The sequence below is a fragment of the Sinohyriopsis cumingii genome, chromosome 15, assembly GCF_028554795.1.
Source record: "Sinohyriopsis cumingii isolate HCF-2022 chromosome 15, ASM2855479v2, whole genome shotgun sequence".
Lineage (NCBI taxonomy): Eukaryota > Metazoa > Mollusca > Bivalvia > Unionida > Unionidae > Sinohyriopsis > Sinohyriopsis cumingii.
In genome coordinates, this window is record NC_142975.1 from 120,142,479 (window position 1) to 120,156,388 (window position 13,910).

The 13,910-nt window shown below is 35.1% G+C and overlaps 1 protein-coding gene across 11 annotated transcripts in view; it reads right to left on the reverse strand.

Annotated features, from left to right (window-relative positions):
• Positions 1-13,910, reverse strand: part of LOC149782598 (piezo-type mechanosensitive ion channel component 2-like) — a 263,620-nt gene that overhangs the window by 200,388 nt on the left and 49,322 nt on the right. For all 11 annotated transcript variants that reach the window (XM_089934052.1, XM_089934060.1, XM_089934057.1 and 8 more), the window contains exons 6-7: positions 11,012-11,455; positions 6,252-6,411 (exon numbers count right to left, since the gene is read on the reverse strand). In XM_089934052.1, the coding sequence (XP_089790178.1) occupies positions 6,252-6,411; positions 11,012-11,455 (604 nt within the window). The remainder of the gene's footprint in view (positions 1-6,251; positions 6,412-11,011; positions 11,456-13,910) is intronic.

Below are 13,910 nucleotides of genomic sequence, written 5' to 3' on the forward strand. Positions count from 1 at the left end.
TTCAATCCATATTTCCATTACACAAACCCAGATTGGAACTACTTTCATATTTTTTTTAATAAATTTGTACATGCATTTAATCAAACTTGTATAAATTCCAATATCATTTTGAATTTTGTTCCTACTGTACTACAATATTTTAAAAGCATAAAAAAGGGTGTGCAATAAATACAAAACCACATTAGTCTTTTGTTCCCAGTCAGCTGATCATCTTCATATAGCTTATGAATAAAACTTAGTTTAATGGCCTCCATACCACAACATCAAACTCATTTGATATGTTTATGAATACCACAATACCTAATGGCCACCTCGCTGTATCCATACACAACATGAAACTCATTTGATATGTTTATGAATACCACTCTGCCTAATGGCCTTACACCATATCAAACTCATTTGATATGTTTATGAATACCACAATACCTAATGGTCTTGATGTATCCATACACCATATCAAACTAATCTGATATGTTTATGAATACCACAATACCTAATGGTCTTGATGTATCCATACACCATATCAAACTCATTTGGTATGTTTATGAATACCACAATACCCAATGATCTTGATGTATCCATACACCATATCAAACTCATTTGGTATGTTTATGAATACCACAATACCTAATGATCTTGATGTATCCATACACCATATTAAACTAATTTGATATGTTTATGAATACCACAATACCTAATGATCTCAATGTATCCATACACCATATCAAACTAATTTGATATGTTTATGAATACCATAATACCTAATGGTCTTGATGTATCCATACACCATATCAAACTCATTTGATATGTTTATGAATACCACAATACCTAATGGTCTTGATGTATCCATACACCATATCAAACTAATTTGATATGTTTATGAATACCACAATACCTAATGATCTCAATGTATCCATACACCATATCAAACTAATTTGATATGTTTATGAATACCATAATACCTAATGATATCGATGTATCCATACACCATATCAAACTAATTTGATATGTTTATGAATACCATAATACCTAATGATCTCAATGTATCCATACACCATATCAAACTAATTTGATATGTTTATGAATACCACTATGCCTAATGGCCTCAATTATTCCATACACCATATCAAAGTCATCTGATATGTTTATGAGAACCACTATGCCTAATGGCCACCTCAATGTATCCATACACCATATCAAACTCATTTGGTATGTTTATGAATACCACTATGCCTAATGGTCTTGATGTATCCATACACCATATTAAACTAATTTGATATGTTTATGAATACCACAATACCTAATGGTCTCAATTATTTCATACACCATATCAAACTCATTTGATATGTTTATGAATACCACTATGCCTAATGGCCTCAATTATTTCATACACCATATCAAACTCATTTGATATGTTTACGAATACCACTCTGCCTAATGGCCACCTCAATGTATCCATATACCATATCAAACTCAATGTATCCATATACCATATCAAACTCATATGATATATTTATGAATGCCACTCTGCCTAATGACCACCTCAATGTTAAATGCTAATTAAGTATTAGTGAAATGTCTACATGAAAGTAGTACATGATTTTCTGTTATTCTCCATTCACTTGTTTTCATAGGTAATTAACTATCATGGTTTTGTGAAAATTGATACTTTTGTCAGTCTTTAAATTCACATATTGCGTATGGGGTGCTATTTTAGTCCTTACAATGATCAATTTTCACTAGGTTTTCAAATTCATGAATTCAGCATGGGGTCCTATGTTTTTTCTTACAAATATCCTTTTTTATTAAGCCTTTAAATTTACTGATTGGGCATGGGATCCTGTTGCTTCCATATGAGGACCATTCTTTATCTGGTCTTCAAATTCATGGACACCATGAAATAAAAAAAATGGTACCCCATACAAATAAAGTGAATCCACAATATCTAGACCACCACCCATCCAGCTTTATACATACACGCACAAGTGTAACAACCTCTCAAGCTAACCCCCACCACCATCAACAAGGGTATGGACCCTAATTCTACCACCTGTATGTTTACAGACCAGTCCCAATCATATTCCTATGTTTTAAGATTCTATCATGAACAGTACATGAAAACAGTTCACTGCTAATTCTTGGCTGCATAACTGAGGTTCTGATTTCCACTTTTCATCTTAGGTGCATGGAAGTTGCCTCTTAGACACCCATATGACACATAAAAATAGCCCAGAAAATAATTATACAAGGCTGCTGTTAGTGGTTTGAGAATAACTGAATCAAGCACACTCCAAGCTAGCTTACTAACCTGAGTCCACTCCTTGCCAAAACAGCATAAGACCAATTTCATTGGCCGAGAGAAACAACTTCAAGATTTGGATTAGCTTCTGCTTGGGGACAAAATTAAAGTAAATCCAACATCATCAATACAGAATGCAAAGAAGAAAATATGAAATCTCTGCAAAGTCACTGTTGCATTTATTTCCAAAACACCATACAGGAAGGAAACAATATGCCCAAACAGGGGTAATGTTGCACACCTGGCATACATAACTTAAGAATGGCTATTTCAATAAAGAGGCTACTGTAGTATTGAAAGTACACAACCTAGTTAAATATTCTCCAAAGCTTCATATTGTGTTAATTTACCTATGTGGTTTCGAGAGGTTAAACAAGCTCAGCCAATCAAATGTAAGATCACCTAATTAATATTCATGGATCTTGTTCACTACCAACATCATCCACATTATGCAGAGGTAATCATGAGTGGAATCCACATTTTGCTAAGACTGATTTAGGGTTTAAAACGTTCAGTTAAAATCACAAGGACAATCCACATTTCACTATAAAAAAAGGATTCTGAGTATAAGCAGTTCACATCAAACCATGAAGAGAATCCATATTACAATAAAACAGATTAGCTTTTGATCACAAGTGCAATCCACATTACGTTAAAATAGACTTAAAACCATATATTGGCAGTCAGGTGCATACAATACCACTGTCATGGTATTGTATAAATCCTTTTATTTATTCGGATTTCATTTTTTGTGTACAATGATACCCAAGGGTGATTTATGTATATTGTATAAAGATTTTGAAATAGTGAGTTCAGTTCAGTTCATCCTATGCCAGGGCCCTGAGTGGCCGAGTGGTCTAAAGCGCTCTTCGTTACGGATCACTGCCATCTCACCTCTGTCTGCGGCTTTTCGAGTCTAAGATTCAGCCAATGTGGGTATGTGAGAAAGCTTGCCAGTAGCTTCTCGAGGGTCGGTGGTTCTTTCCGGGGTTTTCCCGGGTTCTTCCTCCACCATTAATACTGGCCGCCATGTATAGCCTATCGTGTGCTGAAAAATGGCGTTAAACCCCACAATAACAACAACATCATCCTATGCCACACATGCGAAGTGCTTTCGATGGGAAGAACTGATAACTTCAACTGTAGATCTGATCAGAGTCACAGCTGTATAGCTGACCAGAGTGATCAGAGTGATTGCGCAACTGTATAGCTGATTAGAGTGATCTGAGTTATCGGAATTGACATGGTACCAGCTGCAGGGCTAACCATAGAAGTTGACCATAGCAGCTGTGAAGCTGAACCATAGCAGCCATAGAGCTGAGTAAACAGTGTTGCTGGTTGAGTAGCAGATGATTGGGCGTTGCTGACTAAGACTGGTGGGTGCTGATTGCCTAATTGACCATTTGGAATACATACAGCTTGACTGACCAGTGTGATTGGTAGTCAAGTGTGCTGGTGCTGGAGTGTCTAACTCCATACATGTAACCTTTTAGTCGTGGGCTAATCTTTGGGGTTTGTAATACCCAGACTGTTTTTGGGACTGTAAAGATATTTTGTACATCAGTCCCTTTGTTTTCATCATTTTCACTATCTGTCTGAATACATTTTTTCTATATGAGTAAAATACCACAATTTTACTATTGGAGTAAAACACATCATTCTTTCATTGTGAAATCACAGTGAATCATTCACCCCTTGTCCTTGTACTGTTTATGATCATTTATTTGTATTTTCATTATTTAGTTCATGCGGATTATGTTAACTGATCCAATATTTGGATATTATATGCACATATTAATCATAATTCTTTTCTCATTCAAGTCATTTAACATTAAACATTGTAACTGTATCACCATCAAAAGTGTTCTGTCGTAAAACTGAAATCCCACCTGGTTATCATGTTACAACCACTTCAATGTGATGAGAGGAAACAATCAATCTGAAGGTGAATATAAGGAGCTGACAGGCATGGTTTGTGTCCAATTACTACGGCTAGAACACATATCGCAAGAGTTATCAGACAGAACCCATGCTAAATTAAGTTGCCCATCTTCTTCACTTAACATGCAACAAATGAAACAAATTTAAAATGTTGACATCTACAAATGTCAAATCCATGATATGCTACTGTAATACAATGACTGTCACACTCATATACATGTAATGCCAACATCTGAAAACTATTCCCACCACTGGAACACAATTGTAACAAGTTAACTCCCTCTGTTATGTAGTGTCACTAATTGAACACTAAAGTAACCCAATGACCCATTCTGTGATCTGTGCCACCGACAAAGTCTAGTCTAATGCAACAAAATAACCCTACCTGTCATGAAGTGCCATTACAGAAACAATACAGTAACACTGACTCATTCTGTGATGTGGACCACCAATGAACTCTACTGCAACACAATAACCCTCCCTGTCATGTTGTGCCACTATTGGAACACTACAGTAACACAGTTAATCTTCCTGTGATGTGTGGCATGGATGAAGTCTACTGCAACACAATAACTGTCCCTGTCACGTAGTGTCACTATTGGAACACTACAGTAACACAAATCATCTTCCTGTGTGCCACTAATGAAGGCTACTGCAACACAATAACCATCTGTCATGTACTGCCACTGTTGGAACACTACAGTAACACAGTGAATCTTTCTGTGATGTAGTGGCACAACTGAACACAACTATTATAGTGACCCTCCTTTCCTGCAGTGCTACCACAGAACGCTGTTGTAAAATGATGACCAGCCCTGTGATGCAACACCACTATCAGAACATTATAGCACCACAATGACCCTAAGCTGTCATGTAGAGCCACCTAGAAATACCATGAATTTTTTTTTTCTTGATATTTTCCACAGTGTTAGAATGAGCCATAACAACCCCGTGTTTGAAGATTTCTGGACCTTAAAGGTGGCTGCAAATATCCGTTTCACCAGTGCCACAAACAGGTCACCCATCAAACTTGATTTGTGACAGCAAAACCAATACTTATGTTCCTAAATCCCGTATAAACAAGATTGTTATCCTGCCCATGCAGATTTAAGATCATAAAAATAATCCCAAGTCATACATTTTCAGCCTTAACAAGAATGTTAAATTTTTATAAATATTAATCCCAGGTTTAATTCAGGATGCAGGGTCACACTTGATTTGCGACAGCAAAACCAACACTTACGTTCCTAAATCCCATATAAACAAGATTGTTATCCTGCCCATGCAGATTTAAGATCATAAAAATAATCCCAAGTCAAACATTTTCAGCCTTAACAGGAATGTTAAATTTTTATAAATATTAATCCCAAGTTTAATTCAGGATGCAGGGTCACCTGAAAATGGGAAAGCAATTACAAAACACATGAATAATTTCAAAACATGGTTTATATAATAATAAAAAATCATGCTTAATTTACATATTAACATACTGTCTTGCATTTCTAAATACATAACGAGTAAAACTCAATAATGTTGATATGTTTTACATATTATTTTCATTACACATTTTAAAACATTTATATTCTCTTGCTCTTATAGTTTTATGACTGCCAGTTCATATCTTTGATATCAAGAAGATCATATAACATGATTATTTTTCAGTGGAAATAAAAAGCAATTTGGCAGTCTCACATTGCACTCTAGCTCCACACTCACTAAAATAAAATTAAACAAAATTAAAATCACATATTTGAAATTGACAAAATGAACCAAGCAACAACTGAAAAATAAGGAAGGATATGCCCAGGAATATCCAAGTTCAGTATTACTTTAAGGAAGAAAAGGATGGGGATTTTTTAAAGAGAAAAAACTGACAATCCTGAATATTTTCATTATCCTGACATTTTGCTTTGCAAACTTAAAACAAGTAAGCCAAGTGTATTAAAAAAGGGAGATAATTATGATTGTCAGAGGGACAGCTGGGTTAATAAAACAATGTTTAGCTGTGTACCTGTTGTTCCGTTGATGCCCTCATTTCAAAGGCCATTGACCAATATAACAGGAGGAGTACTGCAGGATTCACAAAGTCTGGCCAATTGGAGATATCATGGAACATGACTGACCAGGGTGTTGTGCAATCGGTCTTCACAATTCCTGTTAGTCCCAGCAGCCTGTGCAACAGATATTGTAGTATCTTATGAGGTGAAGTTTTGTTTGGCAAATTTAAGATCAAGTTAAACAGTGAATGACTGTACTCAACAGGGAATACCACAGACCCAAACCTGTTGAAAGTACAATGAAACAGTAGATCTGGGTGAATGCTGTTTGCTCGAATAATATGCAGAACAGCACAGCCCACCATCCAACCCACAATTCTCCTAGCACATTACACTGTAGCAGGATCTGGGTCAACATTTTGTTGCTGCTGGAAATGCATAACCGACTAGCAAATACATTATTAATTTATTTTGTACTAGATCTAGCAAGTTGTGAAGGCATATGTAGTGATAAGTACAAACCTTCAAAATTCACATTTTCATACAAGCAAGCAAATATCCAGATCCAGATAACCTGCTGAGAAAGCTTAAATCTAATGGTATATATAGTATTCTAGAGCATGCAAAGGGAACATTTAAATGGGAAACAAAATTTATGAAAGTCACTTGTCTGTAGGCAATATGCAAATGCAACACATAATAATATAATAATAACCACATTGGATACAGACTTTCATTCTGTCATTAGAAGATTCAACTGCGATCCCTAATGATACATTGTATTATTAGGTGTTGTTACATAATTAGGGGTTGCTATAGTGTATACATTAGTATAAACACTGTATAGTTCATACACTGTATAATTAGGTGTTGCTATAGTGTATACAAAGTATCATTAGTGTATACCAGGGGCCTCAAATACACGGCCCACCAAGCCATATCATGTGGCCCGCAAAATGATTGGCATCAAAAGGTGTCATGAGAAATAAACAAGGTGGTGCGGCCCTTGGGCCATCAAAAATGCTCTCATGCAACCCTCTGGATGAGTTAAGTTTAGACCCCTGTGTATACACTGTTTAGTTTATTCACTGTATCAATAGGGGTTGCTATGGTGTAAACATTGTATCATTAGTGTATACATTGAATCATTAGGGGTTGCTATAGTGGTACACAATGTAACATGATAAGGCCACACAAGAACAGTGTGTGCTAAAACAAATACTACAAGTATTATACTATGAATCCACTTGCAATACCATCCAATTTTGAATTATGATCACCTTCACTGCCTGTTATAGTTTGTTTTAGGGATTTCATATATTTCTGAACTCATCAAACTGCTGATGAGTCTTTATTAATTCTGGATACCAATTTTGTGGGTTTAATGCTTGCTCTATTGAACAGTGATCTGTAATGACAGCTGAACCATTTTGACAGTCAAAAGTAATCTGACCTTGTAGACATTTTCAAACCCAAAACAGATACATTTCTACCTTATCCAAAGTGCAAGCTGTCACAGAGTTTGATAACTGTAGATTGTGGACAATTTACGTTACTGTGCAGAAATCAAACTGGTAACACATGGACGTACGGACTAATATAATTTCCTATAACATGTTTGCTCATATCGCTATGATGTCTGCAGTGTGGGCATCTTCAAATGGTAACTTCCAGCAATCCAAGAAAAGAGAATTTCTTCCTTTTAACTGCAGAGTGCTGAAAAAAGTCTCTGATATTCTTCAGCTATCACAAGATTTTCAACGGTAATACAAACTTGACATCTCAAGACTTTTATTGAAAAACCAAACATAAACATGACTATCCATTCAGGAAGAGTAGGAATAATAAGATATTCAAGATGGCCATCAGATCCATATTGGGTGGGACATAGGCACACTTTCTATTTATGACCAACTAGTCTTTTGGTGAAAAACCCATAGGAGTAACAATAACATGATTTTCAAGAAGGCTGCCATGGTGGCAATACTAAAAGTCAGATCAGCATCATTTTCACCTTGGACCAACTAGACACCATAACATATTTGGAAGCAAAAACATTTTTCAAAATGACCTTCCATTTAGAAGCAGCATACTGCATGTCCAATTTGCATCTTTTTCATTTGGACCAACTAGACAATACCATGTCAATAGGACATCTGTTTTAGAGGAAATTCGATAAAAAGATTGTTAATATGGCCACTCTGATGGCCATATTGAATGAATGTGTGTGTAACGTTTCATGGCAATCCTTTAAACAGTTTAAGAGTAGAGATAAAAATTTCATGCTAATGGAGAAACAGATGGGCAAAAGACAACAGGCAATCCCACAAGCTCCTTTGGTCTTTGACCAGAACTAAAACTTGTGTGAACAAAGAAATTTGCTGATCTCCACATCTTCAGGTAATGACCATAATATTTCTAAGTTTGATGGCAATCGATCATAATCAGTGGGACTAAGAACACTGTCATATAGTGCATTAAGCTACAAGACAAGAGTAATGTGAAGGGTCCACTCAATGTTTGACAGTAATCTATAAAGATAAGAGAAATGTTTGTGCAGAAACCATTTTTATTCTTTCAGTCACTGACCTTTACCCTTAAGCCCAAAACTGAAAAGGTTCTTCCATCCTCTAAGTGCAAGCCATCCACAAAGCTTGAAAACTATATATAGTGATTAGGTATTGTGCAGAAAAAAAATATTCTTCCTTCAGTCAGTGACACTTGACCTTTGAGCTTTTGGCCAAAAAAATCAATAGGGTTTTTCCTTACCCCAAGTGTAAGCAATGCACAAAGTTTGGCAACTGCAGATGGTCAACAACTAAGGATATTGTGCATAAAACAAAATTGATAATAGACATATGGAATGACAGGCGGGTGGACAGATATTAATGAAACAATATATTCTACCCTCTCTTTATGGCAGATGTGTAAAATGAGCAAAAACTAATAAATATGTCAGGAACAGTGATTTTTCTATATCTTCTGGTGATGAAAATCCATAAAGTTTGGTGCTAGATTGGTTAATGAGATTTTGCCATGTTATGTGATAAAAAGGGTAATAACTGTAACAAAGGTCCCTTGAGAGGACTAATGCACTCCTGGCTTAAAAGAATTTCCCAGTATTCAAGCCAAAACCTTTTCTTGCTTCAACTGCTGTGCAGTGAAACCATCTCAGATATTCTAAGGTGATATCAGGACATATAAGCTGCTGTGGTTTCATTGGGCATAAGATTGGTACCATTTTAATTCAGAATCATCTAGACATCATTAGAAGTCTTGTGGTGAAGGCACCATATCAATACGATCATCCATTGATGAGGAATGGCAATAACAAAATTTACAAGATGGCCAATGGTAGATTCTCATCATTTCCATTTAGTATCAACTAGATATCATATAAACCCCATGCCACTAACTTTCCATTTAAGAGAACAATTTTCAAGCTGGTTACCATGGTGGCCACATATGGATGTCAGATTGGCACTTTATTCATTAACGACCAGCTAGACAACATAAAAAGTATTTTAGTAAAACCCCATATGGTAACCATGTTGGATGTCCAAGCAGTACATTTTTATTAGACATTTCAAGAAGTTTTTTGGTGAAAACCCTTGTCAATATGACGTTCCATTCAGGAGTAGCAATTTTTTTAAAAAAAATTAAAGATGGCTGCCACTTTGCCCATACTGATGTCAGATCAGCACTGTTTTCATTTAGATTAACTAGATATGAGAAGCCTTTAAGTGAAAATCTCATGCTGATATGACCATTAAGATTCTCAAGATGGCAGCCAGACTGGATGTACAAGAAGCACCCTTTTAATTTAGGACCAACTAACATGGAATGAATGCACTTGTAAAGTTTTGTGGCAATCTTCCAAGTAGCTGAGAAGGAATAGCAATAACAAACTTCCACTAACAAACAGATCATGATGGATGACGGGCAAGATGCCATCCCGTAAGCTCTTCTGGTCTATGGCCACTAACTAGAGATAAAAACTGTGAGAGCAAATTGACTTGTTAATATGCACAAGTGATGACCATAATAGTTAACTGCATCACAACCCATCTCAAGTTGAGCTTATACAATTGTGCTGGATTAAAGGATAGACAGTTAAATGACAAAAAGATTATTCAGGCAGGGGTATCAAAACAGAAATTCCCAAACTATAGAAGCTCAGTCAGCAGGATGATGATCAGTTGCACCAGCATAACTCTTTTCTCCAGCCGAATCTAACAATGTTTCAGACAATTGTGATACTTTGTGTGCCTAATAGTTTAAAAGTATTTATTTAAACAAAACTAACGATATGATACAAATATATCATTATCTCCCCAACAGGGTACGAAATAATAATAGCTTCAGAGCGATTGAATCTCCATAAAATATGATTTGCAGAAAACCTCCTCCCCTCTTATCGACACAGCTTTTTCCAGTATATACAAACTGCTCTCTTTTTCTCTCTCCAACAAACCAATGGAATATTGTAAAATCCCTTAATTCTCCATCCCCCTTCACAATTCAAAGTTTTAAATCTAAGCTCATTTTGTGTCAATGATACAGAAGGTTTATGCAGTTTGTATAAATACCTTGAGTGGTTCATGTTAGTATATGCTGACCTTCAGATGGAAGAAAATTTAATTACTCTGCACAACCACCCATCTTCGATATGTGTCCAGTAATTATCTTTGCACATGCTGGCATCCTGGTTGCACATTTTTGTACCATGAAAGAACATCTAGAATCCAAAAGTGTATACCTTTTATGTACTTACCTGGGTAAAGAGTCATCTGGTGGTAGGAAACGCTGGATGAACTCAAACTGGTACAAATGAAGCACAAGGAGATGAAGTGCAGAATACACCAGTACCACATAGCGGAAATATGCAAACTTCACACCAAGCCTCCCATAAAACGACCACAGTGTGGCAATATACAAGAATGACAAAAAATAAAAAATTGAAAAAACACTTGGAGTAATAATCCCACTAACTGCCAATAACAACACAGTGGTCAATTCTCCAATAAAATCAAACACTTGAATCACACGCTTCGAACGAGTTTTTTTTGGCTTTATCGGAGTTTCCTCCACTGATGTTCCAGCAGTTCCCTTGGGGAGGGACAAACGACAGAGGATGTATGCAATTAATCCAGTCAGAAATACTGCCACATCTGGAAACAACAGGCGGACAATATGCACAAATGGAACCCCTTCAAACCTGAAAAAAGGTGGAAAATGTAGTTTTCAGTTCCTTAAAATACTTACTGACCCAGTATACCCTATTAACTGCAACACCTACTGATATTAGAAAATGTCTCAATTTATGTACATGAAATATATATTTTGTAAATTCATTATTGTTTATTCGATATCAATTTTCATAGTTTTTTCCCATTGTAAGCCAGACCAATTTAAAATCAGAACAAAATATCAACCAAAATGAAATTCAATTTATCCCCATCACCTTCCCATGAGGGATGGTAAAGCATCACTAGCATGTGTGCTTCTTTTAATACCAAGTTGCTCATAAATATATATCATGATAGAGCCATGAAGATGAAAAGCAATAAAAATTGATGATTTAATTCACATAAAAAATTACATCAATGTGAAAGTTCTGTACTAATGGACTGACTCTGATGATATAGTAATAAATCAAAATTACAATTTGTACGTATTATGATCCATTTATAATAATTAATACTCACATATGACATTCACTATAACAATTCTCATATTATATCTATAATAATTAATATTTACATATTATATCCATTTATATTACTAATCACATATTTATCCCATTTATAATAATCAATACTCACATATGATATTCATTTATAATAATTCTCATATTACAGCCATCTATAATAAGTAATAAATATGTATAATATCCATTTATAATTAAAACTCATATATATTCAACTATAATAATTAATATTCCAATAAATCCATTTATAATAATTAGTACTCAAATTCCTCTAAAGTAATTAATAAATATTATATCCATCTATAATAATTAATACTCACTACAATTGTATGCAGTCTCATGGAATCAGAAAACTGAGAAATTTGAATGGATTAAAGTTGAAGAAGATTAATTATCAAGCAGCTGACTGAAAAATCCTTCAGTAATATTAATCACAATAATGGTTGCAACATTTATGTACACAAACAGTTTATTTTACTTCCTGTAAACATCTACAAATTTGTTGTTGTTTTCGATTTAATGTCATTTTTCATTGGCTAAACAAGGCCGCCAGTATATCTGCTGCATGAAAAACCTGGAAAAATCTCAGAAAGAACCACTGTTTCATGGAAAGCTACTGGAAAATGTTCTCATACACACATTGGCCAAGCCTAAGAAACCCATGCAAAGGTGACATGTCAATGGCCTGGAGAGGTGAGTACAAAAGAACAAGACCACTTACCTCATATAATTGGAAGTTGACCATTTCATGAAGTAGATTCATATAGGAACTTAACCCAAGGTAAAATACCTCACAACCTTTATAGTAATGATAAAGGCAAGAAAAAATAAATATGTAAATGTTTCATAATCAAACTCATTCAAGACCTTCATGATGTAAACCTATGTACCAAGTTTTACCACATTCAAATCACAAAAATAATCTCTAACTGGAAACAAGCTTAGCCAATCAGATGCAAAATCGACCCATGCAGTATCACTTTTTAAAGAACCTGCTTATTTGATATTATAAGTATATTTTACGAGTTTGATCAAAATCTGATAGAAATTCAGTCCCAAGAGTAATAAGAACTCATCCAATCGGACATGAAATTACCTCAATAATATGTGCAGATCTTCTTCACGACCAGAACTCATCCAATCGGATATGAAATTACCTCAATAATATGTGCAGATCTTGATCACGACCAGAACTCATCCAATCAGATATGAAATTACCTCAATAATATGTGCAGATCTTGATCACGACCAGAACTCATCCAATCAGATAAGAAATTACCTCAACAGTATGTGCAGATCTTGATCATGACCGGAACTCATCCAATTGGATATGAAATTACCTCAATAATATGTGCAGATCTTGTTTATGTGCAGAAACTCACAACCAGAGAACCAGATAATATTGATTATAAAACCAGCTCTACCAAAATCTGAAAAAGACACTATTGTTGACAAGTTCAGCTAATTGGATTCGAGATCACCTCATTAATATTTATACATACTGCACCTTAATAAATTCAACGAATATCTTAATGCTATAATCCTTTTTAACCAAGCTTAATGCTACCGATAATTATATTATCACCTCATTAACATAAACAGATCTCACTTGTAATAAAACCTTACAGAGATTGTGATGATATAAATAAATGCCCCAAGTTTGATCAAAATTGGACCAGAAATATGACCTACAGAGTGGTGACAAGTGTCAGTCAATTCAGTTTCAAATAGCCTAATTGATATGTGCAGTCCGGCTGATAATAGAACTTAATGGATAGCTAAATAATGTAAGCCTGTTGCCAAGTTGTATAAAAAAAACATGTGATGTACCGTCGGAAGTTTGGTAACAGGCTCAACCAAAAAGATGCAAGAATAGCTCAAAAACATGCATGGAACCCACCCATTGCAGCAAATGACTATGATCATCATGGTGTAAGCTTATATTGCAAGTTTGTTCAAAGTC